This window comes from Pinus tabuliformis, chromosome 4_1 (genome assembly GCF_031772625.1).
Source record: "Pinus tabuliformis cultivar Carrire ecotype Pingquan chromosome 4_1, CPIR1, whole genome shotgun sequence".
Taxonomy (NCBI): domain Eukaryota; kingdom Viridiplantae; phylum Streptophyta; class Pinopsida; order Pinales; family Pinaceae; genus Pinus; species Pinus tabuliformis.
Genome location: NC_142303.1, coordinates 839,883,524 through 839,911,275, shown reverse-complemented (window position 1 = coordinate 839,911,275; position 27,752 = coordinate 839,883,524). Strand labels below are relative to the sequence as shown.

The following is a 27,752-nucleotide window of genomic DNA, read 5'->3' as shown; positions in this document are numbered from 1 at the left end:
TATGTGTGATTTATTATCGTTGCAACCTTGTATTTAGAGGTCTGCAATTTTATATTAACAATCAACAAAAGATGCAATATGCCCAAGATAAACTAGAAAATCAATGCATTCAACTTCCAATGATATTTACTTGATTATGAGACTGCTTAGACATTACAGATCAGGCTTTTGATGCTTATGTATATCAGACTTGAAACAACTCAGAAAATTAGTGATTCAGTCTTTCAATAAACCAACAAGGTGCCAAATTATTAATGCCACAATAGCTCTAATGATTAACTAATCAATGTGAGTGATTATTTGATGATCTTTTGGTTATTATTAATGGATTTATTTGAGTTATATTACTGCATAAAGTGGCTGTAGCAAAACAAAGAGAAAAAATAAGAGGGAAAGAAGCAAACCAAGAGGCCAAGAGGCCTAGTTGAAGGCTAGAGGGCTTGAGTTTTGTTTCTACTCCTTGCAACCACCAAGTTAGCAAGAAAATTGCTGCAAACACAAAGTGTTAGAGATGAAAAACAATGTAAACCCTTACCATAAGCCCGCAACCACAAGAAGATGTCGAGATTTGATGCCAAAACCCCACAAACAAACCCAAAAACCCCAACGATGGAAGGGAAAGGCTCAATAAGGCTTGCAGCTAGGATATAAAGGCCACTAAGGCCCGTGGCTAAGGAAGAAAAGCCCTAAAAGGGCATTTGCTAGCCCAAATAGGCCTTAGGGACTGTGACCTAGCCTTAGAGGGCTGCCATTAGAGGGAAGAGCCCACAAAGGGCTGTGATAGGGGAAAAAAGAGAGGGCCAAGGCATCCAAGGTGTTGGACGACTCCCTATAAGGAGGCTGAGGTCTCTCTAAGGCTGTGTCTAGCCAAGGAAGAGGGCCAAAGATCCTAAAGGGTGACACGCCAAGCCCTTAATGGGCTGTGACTAGGCTAGAAAGGAGGGCCGAGGGCCCTAGGACGACAAAAAGGGTGACGTCTAGGGAAGAAAGGCAGATGACTAGGCCTAGAAGGGCCAAAAAAATTTCGAATGCCTGCAACAAAAAAATTTTTGCTAGAAAATCACTGCAAAAATGCTAGATGTTGAGCTTGAAATTGAGTGGAGACTAGATCTTGCCTTCCTAGGCCTAGATCTGCCTCAAAAAAGTTCTTGAGCGAATTGAAGTCCACCTGCAAAAATAAATCAAAGAATGCAAAAAACCCCAAAAATATTTAAAACCCTATGTGCTGCAAAACAAATGAGTTAAAAATAATTTACAAATATTCAATATTTGCAAATTAAAATTTTTGGAGAAATAATTTTTTTGAGTAATAGCAATGGATGAATATAATTTTCGAAAAAAATTGAATATTGGCCAAAACCCTTCTGCAAAATTAAAATACCATAAAGAAATCTTAGAGCCCAAATATAGTTGCTCTTCCCCACAGTCTGTGAACTTGGAGGCCAAGGGCCAATGTATTTGCAAATCTCTATAATTTCCTCAAGCGGAATTGTTAGATCATATGGTGAATCAGACCACCTAAGATAAAAATTTATCACTAGAATGCTCTTATCACCGACAAATGAAATAAAAAATTCATAAAAAATTTAGCACAATATAGGATAGCACATAATTAGCACATACCATAGATCAATGGAAGGAAAACACCATGCACTGAACTCCAAAGTCTTTCTATTATGATATAGAAATGTTCCCAGCAGAGCAATAGCTCAATATCAGCTTTCAAAATTTACATCATCCAAAAATATCAAATAGAAGTTCAATAGCTTCTTTATATAGAGAATCCCTCCAAGTGGAAAATAACGGCTAGTTGGTTTGATCCTTGTCAAAATAATCTCGACCGTTGAAAATAATTTGATCATCTTTTAATCTCCACTATTGAATTTTTAATTTTGAGGAAAAATTCGAGTTTTTCTTAAAACCTACTTTTAATTAATCCAAAAATTAGTATGTTGGATTAATTTCCTCAAAAATTTGACTTTGACTTAACCACTAAGGTCGAAAGGCTCAAATTTGCTTAAAATATCCATTTTTTCTGTGGTGGGGGTTTCCAAAATTTGACTTTCCTTTGATTTGACCCATGATTTTTTGATTATTTTCCACTTGGAGATAAATTAATTTCTCTATACTTATTTTTGACTGAAAATTAATTAATTTTTTGGCTTAAGATTTTTATATAATTGAGCTAGAAAAATGAATTAATTGACTCTAGAAGGGATTACTATTTTTTCCACTCTCAAATATTTTAGCCATGGTGTTTAAGTATGATGGACCATGCACTAAAATATTTTTTTACATCAGATATTACAATTAATTCAATCCTCAAAGGGGGAACACACATTTACACATAGTCCTTATGGGATTACCCAATTCTGCGACACGATATGATTTAGTATAGACCAAGTGGTTTGTAATAAAATAATTTAGCCAAATGTGCTTAAATTATTCCCAAACACACTTTTACAAAAACTCGATATAACACTAGGACTCACCTAAGACCTTGTCAAGAGATCCCACCTTAGCTTTGGGGTTTAAGCTGGAAGAAAAACTCTGCCGATTATCCGTGTTTAGACACGCATAATTCGCCGAGGTTAAAAAAGCTTCTTAGGATGGAATTAATTGCCAAAACAAGAGGTTTACCTAGGTGTTGTTACATAAATAAAAGGTCATACTAGCATCATTTACAATACAACTTGCAGGAATTGGGTTTACAATGATAAAACGGTGCTGGCCGATAACTTTGAACTTTGAATTTTTTTTTCTTTATGTCCTTGCATTTTGATTCCTTGGACTGTTGACAAAGTGTGGTCAACATGTCTGATCAGTATATTTTCTTTGATACAAGGCTTAAAAATAGTTATGATGTTTTCTTCAACAATTTATGTTGGCCAATAGTTGATCATATATGTTGGTATTGCAAAGCTGATCTTTAGTAAAGGCCTTTTTCTATTATCAATCAGACTTGCATTTGGGATGACTTGAATTGTTTGTAAGGCAACATATAGGAATTTCATTGTTTTAATTTACATCTTTTGTATGCAGGATACATATTTTGTCTCAGATTAAGTGAATACATATTTTCCGCTTATGTTTATTGACACTGTTTTTGCAGCTAATGTTCAGCATTGTTTTGAGCAATATTGTACTTTTTAGCACGTTACTACTTGCCACCAAGTCTTTCAGAAACAAACAAGAAACTTCACAAACCAGGTTAGTGGTATATCAAATTCTTTGTCATCTTACTTGAAGGCCATTCTGTTCTTATAGATCTGTTTGTTTATAGAATACTTTTACGAAATTTTTTCAGCACTTATGCCAGTATGTAACTGGCAATGACTGCCACAAAGTCAGCAAGTAGCCACTTAGAACAGGATGCTCTTTGGTAAACCCGGGAAGGAGAAGACTAAAGGGAGAGCTTTAGAGACAAGCTTTAAAAGGCATCAATCTTGTGGATGGATTGAAAAGCATCATGTCCCTCTGCCATCCATTTTCTAGAAAAGAAATTTTGTGAGCTTTGTTGACATTTCTCAACCATTTCTGCAGCCGTCCTCAATGAAAATGGAGAAATCAGGCATCTCTGTCAATCATGTTTAGCTTATTCCATAACCGAAAGGTCCTAAGTTGAATTCCCTTTGGCAGCAATAATGCTTATTGATATTTTCATTTCTAAGAAATTGGTCACTCTTGAATGACAATCAGGATTCACTGGTCATGCACTGTCATTGAAGGAGGGACACCACAGGCTGTATTGGCCTATATGTTTGTCATAGGTATAATACATAACAAGTGTGATAATGATGACATAATAATTAATAAAAGTGCCGCTACAAATTCCTCACTCACTATAAAATCTAGATAGAAATATCTTCCAGGCGCTTTGAAACGTGTGCAGTACATATAATTGATTCTATGATGACAATGGGTATATATACTATAGAGTCTAGACCAATAAATGCATTAAAATGCGAAGGTCTTCCAGTTACTCGGTGGCAGATCCAGATCATGCTTGTCATGATCTAATAACATCCTGTCCACAACCTGCATTGTTGTTTACATCCTTTAGCTTGCTAGTCTTTGGTATGCTAGATTTAACATTGGACATTAGTTAGAATGGGGGAAAAGTTGGTGACATTCTTCTATTGACCTACCTCAGCCATCCAGGAAAGCTTGAGCAGCAGTGGTTGATCCATATGCTTCTGGCTTGCGGCCTTTGCTAGGTATGATTGTGTCTACATGGCCTCCTTTTAGAAGCCTCCTCACTAGCAGGAAAGAACTGCTTGTGGGATATCAGATGTTGCTTGTAGTCTGGCTTCAATGCCATCCTTTTTACTTGATCTTGTTCTTTCTAAAGCACAAATGGAAGCAACGGAAAAATAGATGGTGAAGTGAAAGCTTCTTGATCTGAGTGCTTGCCAAGAATGCTAGAGTTTTGCTCCTTCTGTATGGACTTGGAGTGGAGAAAGCTAGTACTACAAACTTCAGCGCATAACAATGTGCCCTTTTAGCTGAGAGCTCATAACAAGGGCTTTCCACTTTGCTTTAGCTTTCAGGCAGCTCCAAAATAGGTGCAGAAAAGACTTTCTGTTGTGAAGGAGCAAAGGGGACTTTATGCCCATCTGGGCTAGTAAGGGGCTCATGGCTAGCCATTGGTGAATTAAAAACAGTACTAAAAAATGTCAGCTTCAGCTCCATTATGGTTTCTTTCAGTTTTTATGACCCTGCATATGAAATAAATGTAAAATGAGGGACAGCAAAATGAGTCTTGAAAATATTAGAGTACAGCTTGAATAAACAATGGACACATAGCTTTCATATGAAAAAGGAAAAAGAAGAAAAATTGGAGAGAGGGAAAGAGAGAGCATGAAATGACCTACTTGTTAACAGTGTTGCACATATCTCGATAATATCAGAATTATCAGGATATTATCGCCAAACTGCACCTTGCCGATATTATCACCCTAACTTATTTTGATAATTTCCATACTGTGAATTTACCACAATAATTTCAATAATTATTATGAGATGATGGAAATTATCACCCTGCTGCTCATTTTAGTGCATTAAAGTTTGCCTGTCACATTTTTGGGGTCATTTTGGGTTTTTATGTTGCTAAGGTTGAGCTCTAAGGGGAGAAGCTGCCTTGTGACCATTTTTCAACCAGCAAACAAGGGAAAATCCGTAGTTTTTTCAAGATCTAGCATAGAGTATACAATGTTCATTAGATATACCTCTTTTTTCCTTCTTTGAATAGAGGATTTAATACTTATGTAGTTAGGGTATTTTAATTGGAACATTTTTTATGTTTTTTCAATTTCGTGGATTTGTATTCTATTTCTAAGTTCCCCTCATTTTTTTGTCCCATAGGTTTACAAATTGAATGAGTGCTCTAGACTCTAAAGTCTGGCAGTGAACAAATTAAATGAATTAGTAAACTAATCTAAGCTTGCCAAAAATGTGAAGTACTTGCTTATGAAAAATGAGTTGCTCTAAAAGAGATGTTGCAAATGTTGTGTCTTAAACCAAAATAAATTGCAAGAACTTGAGAAATGAAATATGGCAAACTAGACAAGCTCAACTTAGCATGAGAAATGTGAGTGTTAAATCTAGAGATTAACCATGCATAAGCAAATTAGATTAGCAATAATAAAATGCATGCAAGTGGAATGAGCATGAAAGTTAAGAGCTAAAATAGAGAAATTAATCCACGGACACAAAACAAGTCCTTCCTCTAAATGAGGAGGTGGGATACCATGGGAGAATTTCCCAAGCTCCCTCAAGCAAAAAAATGATTTTATTAGAGTGATGTTACAATGAAGAGAAGCCTCTCACCAGGGCTGACAAATGAGACAATGGGAGACTTTACAAAAGTGTAAATTATAAGAGCTAAATCTCCTTAAGAAAGACAAAACTTAGGAACCAAAATTACAAATGTGGCTTCTTCAAATCTGAAAGTTCAAGGAACTGTTTTCCAGCAACAAATCAGCCTCAAAGAGTGTGGAAAATTGTGCCAATGAAGAGAGGATGAGCCTCCTAAAGCCCACGACCTAGTCAAAATAGAACGTTGTCCTCAAGTGAAACTCGGCCTTGTAGAAAAATGATGTCTCAAATGTCCACAACCTTCTTGAAATTCAGTCCTAAAGAAGTGTCGAAGGTCCTGCAAACAACTTGTTAGATGTTTGAAATAAGTATTCCCTCAAGCTGCCACAAGAATGAGTTAGTAAGGGCTGCAAAACAAATCAAGTGTGAGCTAAAAAATTAGTCAAGAAAATGCAATGTATATACACAATCTAATCTACAAGGGGCTAAGCTGAAGAGTATGAGTAAACTCTCCTCCTTACTTGGCCATCATCAAGTTCTAAATAGCAAATTTAGAACAATGGAGCACAATATTTTTCTTGTTTGTTTGAGAAAAATAGGTTTAAAATGGTGTGAATTGTATACAAGCTATGACTAGCATCCTTGCAAAAAAATTCGTAAGATTAGACTATGAGGTTAAACCAAATAAGAGTTCCTCTAAGAGCACATCAAGAGTGGGTTAGTCTCTCCAAAGACTTCCCCTCATGCTTGATCATTGATCCACCAAGAGATTTTCCTTTTACAAAACTCTTTTTTTTTTCGTGGAAAAAGTCCGTAATTTTATTCATATGATAAAATTACATGTTGTAGATGCTATAAGCATATGGAGATGGCTGTCCATGAAAAGGACAAAAATACAATAAAAAGCAAAAATAAATATCAGCAGGCCTATGCTTTTTTGCCCTTTTTCTTCTCCACCCTTCTCCAACCCTCCGATTCGAAAGTGGGTGAAATTATGGCCAACTGGTTTTCCAGTGTGTTCAATGGTAGTTCCTTGTCGGATTCAGATCCTTCTGATCCATGAGTTCTTTTTATTCCACTTACTTCCAGTTGAGGTTCTTGATGCTGTTGTATATTATTTGGCTCCATATGAGCATCTGGGGTAGTTTCATCCTGATTATGTTTCTGTCCCGAGTAAATACCAGTTTCCGTTTGGTTCTCTGGAGGTTCTGACTGCAAGTCCTCCTCTTCTTCCATCAGGTCAGTCTGCTGCCATCCTTTGGGCTTTTTTTGTTGTTTCTTTTTTCCTTTGGAGTCCTTTCTGGTCAGCGGGCAATTGTATTGGAGGTGTCCAGTTTGCAGGCAGCTGCGGCATCTGAAAGCAATATTCTCATAGTCGAGCGGTTGAGTCCTCAATGTATTGTTGTAGTTCAATGTGATGTGATCAGGCAAGCCCTGACTCAGGTCCACTTCTACACATATTCTGGCAAATGTGACGATTCCCTTGCTAACTCTGTCTTCATCAATTTTTAGGAATTTCCCCAGGGAATTCCCAATGGCTGATAAAACTTTGTAATGCCAAAAGTGTAGAGGGAGGTTATGGAGCCTCACCCAAACAGGCATTGTAGAAATTTTCATAGTGTTTGCATCAAATTCATCAAACCAGGGAGTGATGAAGAGGCCAGCATTGCCCCAAAACCAAGGCCCCTGATTGATAATACTGTCTCGTTCTTGTTCTGTGCTGAAGCTAACAATGAAAAATCCCTTTGAGCATAAATGTATATCACAGTTTGTTGACCATGTGGAGTAAATCCAATGATGCAGAGCATCGGATTTTGGCCAGAAACCATTAAATCTACAAATGACAGCATTTTTGGATAGTTCAGTGTGTAGTTCAGTTACCTCTGGTAGATGTACTTGGAGTGTTGGGGATTCCATTTTTTTTTCCACTAAATAGGGACTTGGTAACTCTGGTGCTGGTGCTGATTTATGCTGCATTTTTCCTTTTCCCTTGACTGCGTCTCGAAAAGAGCCTGTGTTTTTTGAGCTGTCTCCATTGCATCCTCCATGCAGTCGCAGATTAAGGAAAATGGTTGAATCATTGTTGATACCATATTCCTGAAGTGAGAGGAGGTCCTGTAGACTGCGACCAGAGAATATCAGGTTTTGGTATTTGGTGGGAGTCCCAATTTGGTTTTGTATTTCCTTCTTTAGCTCCTATATATTCAGCCCCTTTCTGAGCCTCATACAATGATGGCTGCCCCCTGTCTTTTTGACGAAGATTTTAATCCATTCTTCACCCACGCAGTATGAATCAGTCATTTTGGAGCCACAATCCGTTAATATGGGCGTACTTCCTTCAAACCTCACTGCACCCCAGCTTTTTATATATTTTCCGCTTCCTGCTACTTCTAGATTTGGTTTATTTAGGTCATTTTTTGTGTACTCTGTCACAGTGCCAAGATTTATGTGGCCCGCTGTAGTCGGCTCCCTTTCCCGTGCACAAGATTTTTCCAGAACAGATTGGAGCCAGGACGCTGTATGACCTTCTTCTCGTATCCACGCTTGCAGCAGCCTGTTGGTGATAAATCTGTTGACAGGGGGTGGCGATTGCAGGACAGGAAGTGGTAAGACGGCAACAAATCTCGGCATGCCCGGTGCCCAAGCCACCGTCCAACTAAGCAGTGGCAAGAGAAATCGTGATAGACGCTCAGGCAAAGTAAACAGGAGGACATTGCCCCCGCCGAGAAGTCCGAGTGCATGCAGGTGTGGTTTTGGCCAAAGAAACCCATTTTGTAAATGAATAAAATGAAATGTTACCTCTTCCGGACGTGGTTCTTTTCCCAGGAGAGAGGGAACGCCTACTGACTTGCGACCACCTTCGAGCGATCGATTGTGAGCCTGGGGGAAAGTCCCTGCAAACAGAAAGGGAGCGTTCGCCATTGATGGTTGCAGAGCTCAGTTCCCACCTTTTGTTTGTTAGATGCTTGATTCCTTTTACAAAACTCAACCAAAGATTAACTGCACATATAGATTTAAAAATAAGCAATGATAAAGGAGGCTTAGAGATTTATGTGAAATCAACTAGAACTATCTAGATCTAGAGCAAATTTGTAAATCATGTATTGAGTAAGGTAGCTGTACATCCATACATCTCCAAAAGCATATGGAAGCATCAAATATATAACACATGTAAAAGGAAATAAACACATTAATTAACAATAATCCATGCCATGCCCAAGGAGGAAGAACATCCAATTTGTGAACCTCAAAGTCTTTATTGCATTAATATTGAAAGTACACAAAGGAGAAAAGCTTCCGCAAGCACAAAAGTTCATATCAAGAATACAAAATGAGAGCCCAAGGCTTGTTTAAATAAAAGTGTAGGAGCCAATCCCAATGTAGAATGGTGGAGATCCCAATGTAGCTCCATGCAAATCAAATTCCCCAAGTCGTAGCTCGACTTTCCCCAAGAGGCCCATGCATTCCTTGAGGTCATGCTACAACAAATACCTACATATCATCAAAATCTTTGCCTATATTGGGATCTTTGTCATGAATATCACCCTCTAAGCATTAAAATAATATAAAAAATGCTTAGCATGTGAATTCAAGATTTTGTTTGAGTGAAGGGTATAGTTTTAGTAGGATCATGATAAAGGAGTTCAACAATCAATGCCACTAACATCAAAGTACATAGAGGGATTGATGCTCTTGATTAAATGCTAGGTTGATACCCTCATACATTATAAAATCCAATGGAAACATTGCAATCCCCCCAATCCTGGAATCCTAAAAAGCTTTTAAGTTTGCTGGATTTTGAGTGAGATCTAAAATTCTACTTTCTCCATATGAAATCCAATGAGGTCGGAACCACTCTCAAACATCCCAATTCATTTCATGGGAATGTTAAAAATTTAAGTAAAAGGATGAAAATGAAAGATAAAGGAGAATGTCATTTTTACTTTAAGATTCTTAAACATCATCATGAATTTCATAGCAATAATAGGACCATATGCTTGAATATTAGGCACATATTGTCAGTTAGTACCCAACTAAGACAAAAATTAGAAGAAAAAAAAAAGACAAACAAGCCCTACTTGCTGTGTTCTATGCGACTTTACCATACTGAACTGGCCAAAAACGGTTCAAGTCACCAGTTCGAACCAATTTTTTCCTCAAAACAGTTGGACTGGTCTGAACTGGCCACTCCAGTCTGGTCTTGATAACAGTGCTAGTGACTCATCCACCTTAACTCGAATTCTGTCCTTGAAAAATGTGATTTGCCTAAGAAACTCTTGGTCCCCTCCACAAGATATTCAATTTGCTTGATTTGTGGCTTAGGTGGAGTCCACATCACTTGCTAATATGACTTTGAATTTTTGAAACATTTCCACCTCATTTACACATTATTTTGTCATGTGTGGATATTTATTTTCTCCAATTTATTTAATTGTTGGTACAATTTATTGCCACATTTTCCCATAGACTTAGGAAAAGTGGGTTTTGAGGGTCCATAACTTTTATTTTACCCCTCGAATGTCTTAATAGAAAGTTGAGGAGTAGAGGTGTAACTTTGAGCACACATACCCCATACAACTTTTCTAGACAACACTTATTACAATTTACAATCAACATTTATTAAAATTGTCGTCTCGCAAGAAATTTAAAAATTAAAAAAAATGACCCCTAGACCTAATCATATTCCGCAGAACTTTACGAGTGATGTAGCATGGTAATATATAATGACTCTAGATAGTAGGACTCACCCAAGGCCTTGCCATTAAGTTGCACTCTGGCTTTGGGGTTATATTTGGGAGAAAAAACTCAATTAATTATTAAGTGTTAAAAAGTACCAATAATTAACCAAGTAAAAAAAACTCCCCAGAGTGAACTCACTTGATGACAATGTCCTAAGTTACCTAGGCCTATTATGTGACTCTATTCATCATACTAGCATCACTTTACAACATCCCTGTAGGGCTTGCAAAATCTGAGTACAATATAGAAGAAGAATGAAAAGAAGAAGAAAGAGCTTAAAAGCTCTAATGATATCTAAACTCTGATGGTACACGAATTATTTGACATATCCTTGGGCATGGAGTCTTCAATTCTTTAAGTGTGCTTCAATGCTCAACAATACTTATATCTCCCTCTCAACCAAATCAGAGATATCCATTAATCCAATCATGCTTCAAACTTCTCAGGGAGAGATCAACACATTAGCTACTTGTTCATTATATTGTAGCCACACGACCCTAATCACTTCCAATATATATAGATTCTTATTATCGATATGCTAGCACAATCTCCGAGGTCCTTAATCATTCTAATGCTACTTAGTTCATCATAATTGCCAAACAAATCTTGACGAAAGCTTCCTTTTCCAACTTAGCAACACCAAACTTAGCTTCAACATTTCTCAAAACAACTGAATCTTATTCCAATACATCAATACTAACTACCAACAATGCATTAGCTATTCTCCGATCTCATTCTCTCCTCATTAATGTTCTTCAAGTTTCCAAGATCATGTCCTCTTTCTCAACTATGGAGTGTATACACTTTTCTTCATTCATCAACAATTTTTCAGTTACACAGGTTTTTTTTTTTGCATCATATCATCGAAAATTTTTGTCCTTCCAAAACTTCATTCCTCTTATCTTAACAAGGTCATATTTCAATTATCAATGTGAAATTTGATGTCATCAAGGTTATTACAACTCCCTCTTTCCATGATGCTCATCATTATCATCAAGTCATCATCTATTATGAGGTAGGTAAGCATCTTCCACATCTTGAAGACTATGTACCTGCAATTCTTCAACAAAGTACAACCAAGCACAGATATATATGTATAGGAGCATGAAATTAATTTTGTCAAAATAGGGTTATCATGTTATCAATGATCATAGAGAGAGCATCTAGGGTTATCAAAAACTTTGAGCAAGGGCTTGAACTTTAAATATCAAATTCTAAACCTAGTTGGGATAGCAATCAAAAGAGAAGGAATCAACTAAGGTTACATTTTCATGCCCTTGACTTTTACAACAAACTTTTGCTAGGGTTTTGTCACAAACTCTAGATACCATCATCAAAACTAAACCTTAGATATCAACAACTAAATGAAGTTAGGATTTCAATCATAGCGAAATCATTTTACATCTAGGGTTTCATTATCATGCCCTAGAATCTTATATCAATCTCTACTATGTTTTCGTTGTAAACCCTAGATACAATTATAAAAACTTTAATACAACTAGACCAAGTTAGGAATTCAGTACACCTAGGGTTTCATTCCTAAGATCTTACATCAACTATTACAAGGGTTTTTGTCATAAACCCTAATTCATCAAACCTTAAAAGGCTAGGGTTTTATCGTATTCTCTAGATATTATCAACAAACTCTAAAAATCGAAAGGCTAGGGTTCAACCAAAATAGCAAAAGATAGTTATTACAAGGGTTGATTTAACCTAAACACCTTATCAAAAGAATCTTTACGATTCTATACCAAAACCTTAGAAATGATCGTACCTTCTTATATAATGGAGATATGCTACAAATTTTGTAACCTCATACATACCTTGAGTTACTTTTATTTACAAACCTTGAAGGGCTTTCTTTGTAACAAAGTTTCTCAAGTCTTCCTATTGTAGGCTCCCTCTGAATCTAACCACAATCCTTTCTTTTGTAGAATATACCTGCAATCCTTGTTCCAAAGAAAACACAAGGAAAAGATTATAATCAAGCATAAGAAATAATGCCAAATATGTATAGAGCGAATCAACAAAATAATGAATACTTACCTTTTGTGAAAAGGTGGAAGCTCCCTTTTGATCTTGCATCAATCTAGATTTGTGAGGGATTTCTTCAACTTAACAACTCAAGAACTTCCTAACAAAATATATTAGATCTATAAACCCCAGAAATCAAAAAGAAAGATTGATCCTAGAGTTAAACATAAGAGAAACTTTACAAGACCTATTAACAATAACCTATCCTATAAGCAAAGGATATACAAGGGATAATATCCCTAAAGAATTAATAGAATAAGTCTTTGACTTCCGAGTCCTTAGTTTTGGTCTTCTTTGGTGGAGCTTCATCAACTGCAACTATAGCTTGGTCTCTTCTTGTTCTTCAAATTTTCAAGACATTGGTTCTTATAGTGTCCCATCTTGTGACAATGATAGCATCTTCATGATCCATCTCCGTATGAGTTTACTTTCATCAAAGTGCTCAAGGATCTAACTTGTTTATCAAGTCTTTATTCCTCATACTTTTAATAAGATTATCATGTCTTACTTATTAAGTATCTACAACATTTACTGAAAAGTACCACCAAGCAAAATATACAAGTACAAAAGCATGAAAACTATTTCATTAATCTATGGAAACTTTAGAGAAGAAAAATTCCTAGGGTTTCCAGACCAAAACCCTAAGTTTCATGATTTTACTTTACGAAACATCAACTCTAGGGTTTGAGTTTTAAATCCAATTCTACCCTCACTAGGTATTTGCTATTTCTCCCTAGAATACCTACAAATCCTAAAGACCAAAGGCTAGGGTTTCTATGAGGGAACAAAATAGAATAGGGTTAGGGTTTTTGAATAGGGATCTCTAATTTAATATCCATCTAGGGTTTATAATCCTAGATATTCAAAAATATTTAACAAATATAAGACTACAAACCTTAGACTTAAAAACATATAGCAAAACCATAATGCATATTTATATATAGACCTTTAAACAAAAACTTCACAAATGAACATGTTATGTTATATGTACCTTGTAGTAGCCTTACTTACCCTTTCTTGAAAGTGACTGCTTCCCAAGTTATACTTCCTTTAGTGCTGCCTTCAAGATATTCTTCACAGGATCTTTGATTTTATCTTTGCTATTTGAAATGATGACAAATGATGCCTAAAGAGTGTTTCTCAGCACCTACACTTTCTTCATCCTTCTAGCCTAGGTCTGCGGTCTTTCAAGACTTCCTTCCTTCATTCAACATTTCAAGAGTCCAAAACTTCTTCTTTCTCCTTAAATCCTTTCTTGAACCCTTACTAAGTGATCTTCAAGCTGCCTTTTTCTTCTTCTACTTCACCTTAGCTTTGATACATTGTTAGAAAATTGGAAAGGCAGAAAGATTTTCTTATCTTGATAATTACTTGTGGTTTTTTAGCAATCTTATTAACTTCTTTTATCTTCTTATCATCAAGCAACTACCAAAACTTAAATGCATGAAGATCAAAACAACAAGGACACAGGAAATAGGCTTTCAGTCAGGGAAAAATCTCTCTCCTAGGGGAAAACCTAAAATTCTCTTCTCTTTCTTTAGAACCAAATCAAAAGAGACAACCAAGACCCTTGACCATGACAAAGACCTCTTCCAATTCACCAAGTATTTTCAAATATTTATGATCCTTCAGAATGGGAACCAGTTGAAGATTTTAACCCTACTGAAGAATATTTTTCTGTTACTGACACTTCTTCTGATGATGAAGAATTGCATGTGGAAAGAATACATCAGAATTCTTCTGATGATGAATCATTTATTTCTGATGAAGAAACCGATTTTCTTTCTTCTATTAAGATGTTCAACCATGCCTCGCCTAATCTGTTACAGTCCCAGATTCAGGAACTGCAACAGTGCATTGTTGATTATTCTCCAGGAGAGTTTGTTCTTCGTCATCGACTTGAACAACAGGTTAATGATTTTCACCAACAACTTAGCTTTCTCCCGCAGCCAAGCGTGGTGAATGTAGAGGATTATTATCCAACTGATGTAGAAGCAAGCAGTTGGACAGAAGCCAACCAGATTTATATGATCAACAGTTTCAGACGCTGAAAGAAAATTCTGGCAGTAAGGTAAAAGACTGAACAACCAAGGTAAACAACTTTGTGCACAGTCTAAAATTTTATCTGATTTTGAAATACGAAAATATTCTATATGTACAGAAGTTGTATCTTCTCTATTACCCAAATAGCAAATAATCTTTTCATAGCAGGCATCAGGCAAATTCTTGATAAGTATAGTTATCTATCATACTGCAATTCATCATGACAATATTTACAAAAAGGGATAAGATGCAACTCAGAATTTCAACTGGTTGCAGAGGATCCTAAATAGAAACAACCAGACCGAGAACATCCAAAAGCTTTAATTTCCCGAGTACCTTTCCTGGTTAATAAATCTGCAAGGTAATTCTCATTTCCGCTTTTATATTCAATATAAAAGTCAAATCCATCTAACCAAATACTCCATCTCATAACTCTATTATTTCCTTGTTCAAGAAGTCTCTGATTCTTCAACATACCTGCCATGTGCTTCAGATCTGATCTTACTGTAAAATGAACTGGCCTAAGAAATAGTCTATATTTCTTAATACTGTTTTTAACTGCTAAGATCTCTTTATGAGAAGATGGATATTTGACTTCAATATCTGTAAGCTACCAGAGGCATAAGAACAAACCTCCTCTTTGTCCATGCTTTTGTAATAGAACACCTGCCCATACTTCATTTGATGCATCAGTCTCAAGAATAAAAGGTAAATGATCTCGAGGAAGTGTAAGACTAGGCAAATGCTGTATCTTTTGTTTGATAGTCTGCACAGCTGCAGTCATCTTTTCTAGCCATTCTGCTTCTCTTAACCTCTGCTGCAACACATGAACATCCTTAGCTTGATTCTCATAAAACTGTTGCACATGATTTAGACTGCCAAGGAATCTTTGTAACTGCTTGTGATCAAGGATCTCTTCTAGAAAGGCTTGTAATGCTTTAAGCACATGATCCCACAACTCATCTTGCCTTGATAAAGAATAAAACCAAGAAATTCAATCTTAGTCTGAGCGAAAACAATCTTTGATTTGCTCAAGACTAGGCCATGCTCAAATATTCTCTTTCAGGTAATTCTGCAATTTCTTTTTTACAAATCTCCAGCTCTGCAGGTGACATTTGATTAGCTGAACTTTTTTGTGGAACACCAGAAAATCCTTCTCTGTATGGAATATCTACAAAATATTTCTTTCTGGACTAGAAAGCATCAGGGGTTTCTGTTGTACAATCTCTTTCAAACTTTTCTTTGATATCTTTGAGATAAACTGACCTATGATTCTCAACATTCTTTATAACCTTTTTTATCGTAGAAAACCTTTGTACAGATAACTGAACAACATCTGGGACTAAATCTGTAACTCTAGAAGTGAAGTAAGATTTACTTGGAATATGTACAATCTTACCTTGGACATTCAGACTTATTTCTCCTTTGTCAACCACCATTGGCAAATGTCTTCTTACAAAATCTTGTCCAAGGAGAATGTCTGACCCAGTATCAAAACTATACAAATAGACTCAGGTGAAATGACCATTTAGCATAATCGGAAAATCTGGAGCAACTGCCTTTATAATCATCAATGTTTTATTTACAGCATGAAACTGGATATTAGTAGGCTGCCAAGAATAAGAAGGGATAACATTATACTTAGCACAATAATTAATGGCTCCTGTATCAATCTAAGCATCTAATGAGTACTTCTTATAACCTCTTACCTTTATATCTAGAGAGATTACAGTTCTATCATCAAAGCCTTTTATCTCTGCATCTAAAGGCACACATTCTAATGCACTCTCTTCTCTTTGTCCATCCTTCTTATTTTCTTCAATGGTGTTAGCAAAATCATTATCTTTTATTTTCTGGCATTCAAATTTCTTCTTTGCTAATTCTTGCTGATCTTCCTTTAGACTGACAACTATTTCTCTAATCAGTTTCTTTTTCTCTAGAATAGAATTCTAAAGATCTTTTACTTCTTTTTCTAATATCTCTATTCTATTTTCTTCTTCAAAATCAGATAAAACTTCAGGTTTTGCCCAAATTTGTTTACCTTTGTTGTTCAGTCTTTTACCTTGCTGCCAGAATTTTCTTTCAGCGTCTGAAACTGTTGATCTTCTAAATCTGGCTGGCTTCTTTGAACTGCTAGCTTCTACATCGGCTGGATAATAATCTTCTAAATTCACCATGCTTGGCTGCAGGAGAAAGCTAAGCTGTTGCTGCAAATCATTAACCTGTTGTTCAAGTCAATGACGAAGAGCAAACTCTCCTGGAGAACAATCAGAAATGCGCTGTTGCAGTTACTGAATCTGGGACTGTAACAGATTAGGCAAGACATGTTTGAACATCTTAATATAAGAAAGAAAATCTGTTTCTTAATCAGAAATAAATAATTCATCATCAGAGGAATTCTGATGTATTCTTTCCACATGCATTTCTTCATCATCAGAAGAAGTTTCAGTAAAAGAAAAATATTCTTCAGTAAGGTTAGAATCTTCAACTGGTTCCCATTTTGAAAGATCATAAATATTTGAAAATATATCAAACAATTTAGAATGCATTTTGGCTTTCTTCTTGTTTGTACAGTTGTTTGCCCAATGACCTTTCTTGCCACAAATAAAACAAGAACTCTTTTGAGCAGAGACTGGTTGTTTTCTTTTTTGAAAGTATCTTTTCTTCTTCTGGAAGGCAGGTTTTCTTCTAATGGGATACTTTTGAGAGTATCTACCTTTTCTGCAATCTGAGCAAGAGTAATGCATCCCACAAGAGTTCTTTTTCTTAGAGACCTCTTGTCTAGATGCACAACCAAAATGATATGTTTCTGAATAATTATCACAAATCTGTGGATTAAAACCCAAATGCTTCTTAACTGACTTTTGAATCTTATGATTCAAACATGGTTGTTGTAAAGTATGTATGATGTGACTATGCAAACTAGCAACAACCAAATCGTAAGGGGTAACGTATACAACACTTTGCCAAGATTTCATAGAAAAATATTCAGTAAAAACCTTCACATAGAAACCCTAACAATAGCCATTTCATGCAATAGCCATAAAGATATTCAACAATATAGGATACTTACAAGAAAATGCATGACCAATCCTTTTTATTACAAATGGATGGCTGCAAAGCAAGAGAATGCCTTTGCAAGCAAATACTCCATAAAAGATGAGATTCCCACAAGATACAAGTCTATTTCAGCTAGGTCGAAATCTATCAAAGAGGTCAAATTGATCCACAAGTGATGATGAAAAGACAAATGAGGTGACCTCTATTTATATGAGGTTTACCTCAATTAATATATGACTAGTGAAGCCCTAAAATCAAGTTTGACACAAAATAACCTTGGGTTACAAGCCAACTCTCTAGCTAAGTGACAAAATAAGCCATAAATGTCCATGTGTGTTAGTTGTATCCTGCAAAAGTGCTGATGTCATGCCCTTTCAGGGCTCCAAATGTCATGTCAAGATGTGAAAATGTCTCATGGTGCTTGAATCATCCAAAATTTGAGGAAGGTCCCTCAAATCATCCTATAATCCTCCTCCAGGGTCCCAATCCCAGCTAGGGTGCCATCATGTCATTTCCATGGGTCTCCAACTGTCAAAACAAGGCCTTCTCTGTCCAACATTAGGGCTTTTCTGAGTGCAACAAGCACTCTTGGGTGTCTCTCTGGGAGACCATCCTCATCTAAGCTCTGAATCATGTCCTGTCGATCAGGATGTGTCAAGGACAGCCTGGGGGCATGTTGGGTCCAGTGGTGTTATCATGACTAATCCTATAAACATCTGCATCTTGAGGGTGCTTTGGGACATGTAACATCTAGTCAAGTCATCAGGAGGCCCAATTCTTTGAATGATACATTTGCGAAGCCATCTGTCTCTTTGAAGGGGCTTGGGTACTTGTGGAGTGGATGCCCTCAAGGCTTGGGCTACTGTGGACCACCTGACAAAAACACGAACTCAAGTGAAAGGAACTATCCATCAAAGCCTATGACCATATATGCATCTAAGTGGACCAAACTTGAATGTTAAGAGCATATTAATACTTCAAACAGAGATCATCTTCCGATATCTAACTAGACCAAATCCTGTAAGGGTGTTCCCTACCTTGATAGAGGTGGCTAATGGTCAACCTTATTAGGGGCTTCCAACCCTCAATAGGAAGTGACAATTTTACGATCAAACCCTCAATCAATAGGTGTTGGTGGAAATATGTGATAATGGGAAGAGAAAGGCTTCATGACCAAATGCCATGGTCAAAGGGACCAGTTGATGGGGTGTCCACATCTTGAGTGTATGAATTTAAAGGAAGGAGCAATCGTGGATGCATGAATTGCCTTGCTTGGCCTGCTTTTTCCACCCCTCTTGTGCGCCTTTTACTTCTTCTTGATATTGCTTTTTATTACCACATATAGTTCAAGGGTTAAAGCTTGCTCTTTATGATGCAACATTGATATTACCCCTTAAGGTGAGACAATTTATCACTTATCAGGGATGGAACATGCAAGGGTTCCTTTTGATGTGAAGGAGCATCATGTGCTTAGGAACCGGGTGATGGCTAACGAGGAGGGTGGAGCTCATGCTAGGCTTTTTCCCACACACTAATTTATGTCCTTGGCCATCTTTTGCATTTTGATTTTCTTCTTTTTCTTTTGTTGTGGCCATGATTTGCTTTTCCATTCTTTTAAATGCATCAACCTCTAGTGAAATGTTTTTTTGACCCTACTCAAGGAGTGTTGACATACGGGTGCCAAATCCCAAAAAACAAATGACATGTTAGACCCGAAGAATGGATGTGGTATACGGGGCTTGTATTGTACGATGGAACATGTCAAGTATTGTATAGGGGATATTGTTCACATTATTTCAATTCTGGTTTTCCAAGTAGTGTCCCTTCTATAATCCTAAGGCCTCAAGGGAGGTCCCACTAGGCTAGGGCTAAATATTTATCCTCTTGGTAAGGTGAGAGAACATATTTACAGTCAAGATATATCAATCATCTAGATCACCCCTTTATCCATATGAAGTGCCCAAAACAAACAAGTACAAGCACCCAATTGCAAAATGATCCAAGTACCTTTTGAATAGTAACCCATCTTCATTCAAGTGGTAATGCCAGATAGTGAGAGGCATATGACTGATGTAGATGGCAGAGGCACATGGAACATCATCGTCAAGTAGTGGTTGTTGGGGGCCGCTAGCCGTCAAATGTAGGAGAAAAGTTTCTCCTATGGGGTTACCCATTTTGGTGGGTAATAGTCCCTTAGGTGAAATTTTTTCCTGTCCTTTTATATTAACTCTTTGTAAACATATTTCCGAGACCTTTACATTTAATTTCTAGTACCTATTGAGTTTTGTAGCATCAAAAGGTATTCACATAGGCTTGGTGTCTTAACATGTGGAAGTGAAGTATTTTTTAGGTGGTTATTCGAGAGGAGCAACTAATATGATCTCCTTCCTAAGTTTAACTTAGGAAAACTACATTAATCAATTAAAATGATTGATGTAGGCTTAGGATAGTGTTTTATGTAAAGATAAATATTTATTTATTTGACTTTCATCTAATCTCCATAGTTGATCTAAGTGAGCTAGGAATTAATCCTAGCCCTCAATCACTTTGGAGATTAGGGATTTGGCCTTGGAGAATTATAAAAGGATCCTAAGGGAGAGGATAAAATCACATTGCATATTGAAACTACTCTAGTGAGAGTGAGAAAATTCAAAGAAATATTTTTTGAATTGTAGAGTTTTTGTGAATGAGTCACAAGGTTGAGAAAAAGTGAAAAGACAATAGGAGAAAATCTTTAGCAGTAAGAAAACTAGGAGGGAACCCACACTTGTGAATCCAGTAGGGCAATGCAACTAAGGAGTCACATGTGTGAAGCGTCTAACAAATTGGGTTGCATATGGGATGAGTAGGACGCTGAAGGACGGCCAGACAGATGATTGGGACAGTGGAATTTTTGTTTGAAAATTCTTTAGGATTTGTTGTAATTTCTTTGTTTTTCTATGGGCTCTTTTCCTTGGTTAGGGAGCCCAATGATTTCTCGGAGTTAATTGAATATGATGAGAATTTGGAGGGTAAAATTTTGTTGATGTTATGTTTGATTTTCGGATTATTTTGTGTTCTGTTTCTATTGCAAAATTGTTGTTAAAAGTGCCAAGTATTGATGTGTGTAATTTTCATAATTTAAAATTTACAAAAAGTAATTATTTACTAGTAATACAAAATTTATGGGCATAAAATAATTACATGAGATAATAAATATGACCTACCACTTAGAAAATTAACATGGTATTAGAGCATTGAGCAAGCTTTGTGAAGGAAGATCAGTGGATAGGGGTTTCAAACAACAACATTTTATTTTTTTGCAACATAATTTTTTATTTTGTAACAAGGGTTTTGTGGTTGAAATCATTCTGGTGAGTTGACATTACCAAGTCTGAAATTTGAAGATAGGTTGGAAGCAATGTTATCAGAACCAAACCAAAACCCGTGGAACCGCCAGTTCGACTAGTTTGGGCCCAAAATCGGTCCAGTTCAGGCTTAGGAACCATAATAGGTTGGTTTAGTACCGAACATGTTGGTTTTGTAACATACCTAGTCGCTTTGGTACTGAACTGGCCTATTTCACCGAACTGGCCAGGTTCAGGGCTGGTTTCATGCGGTCCATACCCATGAGGGCCAATTTAAAAACTTTGCATTTTTCTTTTGCTTTTTGCTCATTTGGTTGGCCCACTTCTAATTCTCTCCTAGGCCAACCTAATATTGAATTTTGAAGCCTATGGCCCTAGTATTTTTGCGTAATTCATGGTAATGTTAAATTCTTAAAGTAAAAGTGACATTCTGCTTTATCTTTCATTTTCATTCTTTTACAAAAGTTGAATGTACTGCTATGTAATTCATGGTAATGCTAAATTCTTAAAGTAAAAGTGTCATTCTCCTCTATTTTTCATTTTCACCCTTTTACTTAAACTTTTAAAATTACCATGAAAATGACTCGGGATGTTTGCGAGTGGTTCCAACCTCATTGGATTTCATATGGAGAAAGTAGAATTTTAGATCTCACTCAAAACTCAACAGACTTAACAATTTTTCAGGATTTCAGGATTGGGTGGATTGTAATGTTTCCATTGGATTTTGTCATGTACGAGTGTATGGAACTAGCATTTAATAAATAGCACCGAGCCCTCTATGTACTTTGATGTTAGTGGCATTGGTTGTCAAACTCCTCTGTCATGACTCTACTAAAAATTTACCCATCACTCAAACACAATCTTGACTTGACATGCTACTTTTTTTCTATCTTATTTTAATGCTTAGAGCATTATATTGATGAAGAAGATCTCAATATAGGCAATGATTTTGATGATGTGTAGGTATTTGTTGTAGTGTGACTTTTTTGGATGCCAGAGGCCATCTAGAGCCTATTTGTTGATGTATTTTTGGTTCAGAGATGGATTGCACTCGATGCTATTTTGGTTATGTGCACCCTTACATGCTCTATATAAATGATAATTTTTGCTTATTTGTGTATAAATGGTTTGGATTCATATGGATGCACATGAATATGTATGTTTTTCTTTAAAATTTGAATATTTTATGTGTTTTTGGTCAATTGGTTTTTTTACTGGTTCCTGGTCCACAAGTTTTTTTGGTTCGATCACCGATTCGATTCCGATAACATTGGTTGGAGGAGGCTGCAAACTCAGTTCATGGGAGGAGAGGATCATTGTTTTGATGGCAAATAACCTATGCGAATTTGCTGAAAAAGAGATCCATGTTCCTTCGAACCCTACAAAAGTAGCCAAACACAATTTAAAAGATGTGAAAGCTAGAGGGATCATATTGGACGCTGTAAAGAATCACATAATCTGTCACATCGCAAGGAAGCAAACAACTCATGACAAATGTGGATAGCCTTGATAAAGTTGTACCAAAGTGATAACCAAAACAGAAAGATGGTTCTAGGAGGAATATTAAAATGAATAGATCTGAAATAGTAGCCTCATGCTTCACAAGAATCCAACAAGTTCATGATGCACTATCAACTATTAGGGAGGTTGTGGATGAAAAGGAACTTGTAAGGATTTCATTGAGTGGTTCTACCAATCATTGGGCTACTTTTGTGGAAGGAATCCTTGCTAGAGAACAACTTCCATATTGGACCATGTTGTGGGATTACTTCACCCAAAAGGAGATATGGGAGAGTTCGATATCTAGTGGACAACATAGAGGTGGAGGTGGAGATGAGGAACTTGCTCTTGCTAGGAAAGAAAAGAAGGGAACGGGTAAAACCAAGCCAAACTAGAGCAGAGAAGGATTTTCACAAGGAGAGAAAAAGAGGGACATGAGCAAAGTCAAGTGCTTTGCATTTCACAAGTATGGTCACTATGTTGGATAGTACCCTAACAAGAAGAAAGGCAAAGGGAGGACATCAACAACCACATTTGTGCAAATGGATGAATTAGTTGAGAAATTTGAGAAGGAATTTGCATTGGTGTCATGTCTTTCAAGCACCATGACAGGTGGTGTATGGTTTGTGGACTACAAAGCTTCTTGTTATATGATGGGATCTCATGACCTCTTCAACAATTTGGCCAAGGAGCACCATGATCTTCATGTGAAGCTTGGTGATAATGCCAGTTATGTAGTGGAAGGTGTCGACAACATAAGATTCCAACCAAAATCTGAGAGTCTTATGGAGGTGAAGGAAGTATTATATGTCCCTGGTTCGGAGAAGAACTTGCTCTCTGTGTCGACTATGGAGGATAGAGGACTTGTGGTCAATTTCATGGGAGGTGAGGTATCTGTTAGGTTGAAAGGAGCTGATCCTAGTGTGAGGTGAGTGATAGGCAACAAAGAGAGCAATCTATATCTATTGAGAGGACAACCAATGAAGGCCCTTTTACACAACAATGATAGCTTGAGTAAGTTATGGCATAGGACGATGGGCATCTACACTACAGGGCTTTACCACTGTTATGAGAAATGGTCGCTAGTTTTTTTGAGTTCAATGTGGAGCAGAATGGTGTGTGAAAAGGATGTGCACTTAACAAACACGCCAAAGCAGTGTTTCCTAGTAGTGAGACCAGGTCCAAGGGAGTGTTGGATTTAGTGCATTCCAATGTTTATGGTCCTATGCCAATGGAGTCTATCTCTATGTTTGGTTATTTCATGACCTTCGTAGATGACTATTCCAGCCTCTGGGAGGATATGGATCTACTTCCTAGAGACCAAGGATGAGGTCTTTGGTTGGTTCAAGAGTTTAAAGCTCTTGTGGAGAACTAAATTAGTGAGAAGATCAAATTCCTGAGATCAGATAACGGGGGCAAGTATATATCCAATGAGTTAAAGGGTTTTTGGAGGGAGGTAGGAATCAAGAAAAAACCCGTGTTCCATGGGGACACACCCCCTAGGGTGGGGGACATGCCTCCTCGCTCCTCCATGCCCCCGGGATGGGGAAATGTTCCTTGACATCCCCTTTTTTGGGGAAACTCGGGGAAACCGGGTGGACTTTTTTCTGGTGACAAAAAACGTCCCCTTGCATCCCTCCAAATTTTTTTGCCAATAAAAATTAAAAACATAAAAAAATACAAATTTTAATATAATTTTAAAAAATGAAAATAAAAACTAAAGGATAAATTAAAAGTTTAAAACATAATCATTCACATTTCTCATTAACCCTATGATTTTACCTTGCCGCTTGACATTTTCCTTCTACTGTCGCTTGAGATTTTCCATCTGCAATTCGCTGTGATTCAGATTTACCATCGACCGGGGGCCTGAGACATTTGGAGCTACAATTTTTATTTTGTGACTTGGAGTTGCAGGATTGGAGTTGCGATTTTCATTTTGTGACTTGGAGTCATCAGATTGGAGCTGCAAATTATTATTTAGTACTTTATAAGAAATTTACTAGCATTTCACTACTTTCTATGTTTACTTTTATCTTAGTATCTATGGCTATTTTAGACTTTAGCATAATGTTATTGTCATATGATGAATTTACTTTCGATGTGCATTGTGTAATTTCAATTGTCAAATAATTAATTTAATTTAGATGTACCTTGCATAAAATTAATGCCCATTGCGAAAGATGAATTTAGATGGAACATTGCATAATTTCAAATGATGGATTCAATTTAGTAATTTACTTTTAGATTTACAATTTTACATTGATGATTGTAGAAATGTCAAATGATAATTATGATTCATAATAGTCTAATACAAAATTATGAGCATATTTAGATGTACATTTCATAATTATTAAGATTTACTATTTACTAACTTAGTTATTGACATATTTTTGGGATTTTATTTTTATTTTTATATATTAAATTTTTAATAATTTTATAACTTTTATGACTCTAACGTCCCCCTGTTTCCCCGACATTTCACTGAATGTTGGGATTGCTTATATACACCCCTCTTGTGCGTATCCCCGCTCCCGCGTTTCCCCTTCTCAGAAACTCGGTGGAACATTGGAAAAATATGATAGTTCCCTATAATTCGTAATAGAATGGAGCGGAAGAGAGGAAGAATAGGACTATAGTTGGAGTAACAAAGGAAATGATCCATGATCAGGGCTTACCTATGTTCTTGTGGGTGGAGGCTTGTAACATAATAGTGTACCTATAGAACACGAGTCCTCATAGGGAAATGGAGGACAAGACTCTTGAGGAGGCATTATTAGGATTGAGCCATCTTCATATCTTCGATAGCCCAATGTATGTTCATATTCCATCAGAGAAGAGGACTAAGTTGCAACCTTCATTTGAGAAACATTTTTGATGGATACAATGAGATCCCAAAGGTTTACAAGTTCTACATTTTGATGCAAAGAAAGATAGTAGTTAGCCGGGATGTCACAGTTTAGGAGGGTATGACCTTTAGGAGGCCAAATGAAACATGTCCAACAATGACAGAGGATTGGGAGCAAGAGGCTTTGAAGGTTGAGAAGGGACCAACAACAGGGTCATAGCTTTCTGATCAAGAGGAGGAGCGAGATATTCCTTCGAGCTCTACCAAGAGGAGGCTGAGATGGGCCTAGCAGACCTTGAGGGATGCAGAGGAGCATGTGGAGGCTCTTAGCAGGACCTTCAAGGGGAGTAGACTACCAACTAGATTTTTCAGTTATATGGCCTTGATGAGCAACATTAGTGAGTGCGAGCCTCCTACCTTTGAGGAGGCAGTAGATCAAGAGGTTTGAAGGGACGCCATGGTGAAAGAGTATAGTTCCATCATGAGAAATGCTATGTGGGAGATAGTACCTGTTACCCACCAAAAAGTGCGTGACCCCATAGGAGAAAATTTCTCCTAAATTTGTCTTCAGTTAGCAACCAGCAACCCCTGACAGCCACCAATGTAGCCGATGTATTGTGCCATTTAATCTCCACTCTCTGAGCCAATCATATGTCTCCTCGCCCATCTATCAAGAGCGTATGTTTGAAGTTGAGCAATCCAATCCTAAAGGTATGTTTTTCATTGTGCAATCAGGTGGTTATGCTTGTTTTTCCTTGGGCACTTTGGGCATGGATTATTGGGTGACTTGGAAGGAAGGGTTTTGACTGTAGTCTTGTTCCCTCACCTTAACTGGGGGGTTAATCCTCAATCCTAGTTCCATGGGATCTCCCCTATTGGCTTATGGCTTTAGGAATAGCACTACTTAGGAAACCCTGATTTTGATAGTGCAGTCTCATTTTTTTGTTTCATAATTTTCACTCCCCTCCACACATTACAAGCCTTATTTCATCATTTTCCCTCTTTCGGTCCACATGACCATTGAGTCCACAAGGCACTGGTACACCCCCTCCCCTTGTCCACATCTTTGGGTTAGGCTTGGAAATGTTTCCCTAGAGGTTGATGCAGCGAAAAAAGGGTTTAAAAGCATATCAAGCCATAAGCAAGAAACAAAAGAAAAGAATATTACAAAATGCAAAAGATGGTTAGGGCATTATGTTAGCACGTGGGAAAAAGCCAAACATGATCTCTACCACTTCATTATGGCTATCACCTTGGTTCCTAGGCCCCCTTTAGTGCCCTCACATCATTAAGGAACCCATGCATGTCCCAACTCCTAGTGGGCGATGAACTGCCCCACCTTAAGGGGGTAATAATTGCTTATATCATCCACAACATGCTCTCATCTCCTGGTGCCCCGAGCAGTAATACAAAGAAAAATCAAGAAAAGGCGAAAGACAAATGAAGAAGGGTGGAAAAGGAAATGTTGGGGTAACTCATGTATCCACGATTGCTCCCTCCCACATCTAGACACCTAAATATGTAGACATCCCTCATCATTATCATGCTTGAACCCATGGCGTTTGGCTTTTAGACCCTTGTGTCTCTATTCATCTCATCATTATTTATGTGATGCCTATCAAATGAAGGATGTACCTCTAATCTAAGAATTTTTTTTATGTTCATTGCTAAATAAATAAATAAATAAATAAATTTCTCTATTTCACATTCCCATTCTCATTCCATTTTTCTGCAGAGTCAAAACTTCAAATTTCAAACATCATGGTTATATTGCTTGGCCTTTTCTTCTTCTTGGTTCCTTTTTTGGTTATTATGGTGTTGGAGAGTAGAAAAAGGAGGGTTGAACATGAAGAAGTGGGTTATAGTGGATTTGATGAAAACCCCGGAGAGGAGTACCTTGGTGAGGAGGAGCTAGAGGAGAATGAACATGATTCAGCTCAAAAAACTAAACAAGACCAAACCCCATTGTGGAAATATGCTACTAGGCCTGAAGTAGGGAAAGGGGGTGGAACCACTAAATTTCACTGCCCCCATTGCAACAATAATTACACAGGTTCATACACCCGTGCCAGAAAGCACCTCTACGGGAAAAGGCCATGGGGTGGAGATAAACAAATAGGAATCAAAACTTGTTCAGGTGTGTTAGCGACAGAGATAGCCAAATACATAAGGGAAGAGGAGGAAGCCCAATACAAATCTAAAAAATCAAAGGGTTTCTTTGAACCAAGCTCACAATCACATGCACAAAGAACTCCTTCAACATTCCCCCATGGCAGCGGATATGGAGGCACAGGGTCACCAAACATCTTTAAGGCATAGAACCATATCAGATTTCCTTGATGAAGGGTGTAGGAATGATGTGG

At 37.1% G+C, this 27,752-nt stretch overlaps 1 protein-coding gene across 3 annotated transcripts in view; it reads left to right on the top strand.

Moving 5' to 3' along the window:
• The window catches only part of LOC149178831 (protein ARV 2-like), a 434,005-nt gene that overhangs the window by 246,042 nt on the left and 160,211 nt on the right, over nucleotides 1-27,752 (top strand). For all 3 annotated transcript variants that reach the window (XM_089420450.1, XM_089420452.1, XM_089420451.1), the window contains exon 7: nucleotides 3,113-3,210. In XM_089420450.1, the coding sequence (XP_089276576.1) occupies nucleotides 3,113-3,210 (98 nt within the window). The remainder of the gene's footprint in view (nucleotides 1-3,112; nucleotides 3,211-27,752) is intronic.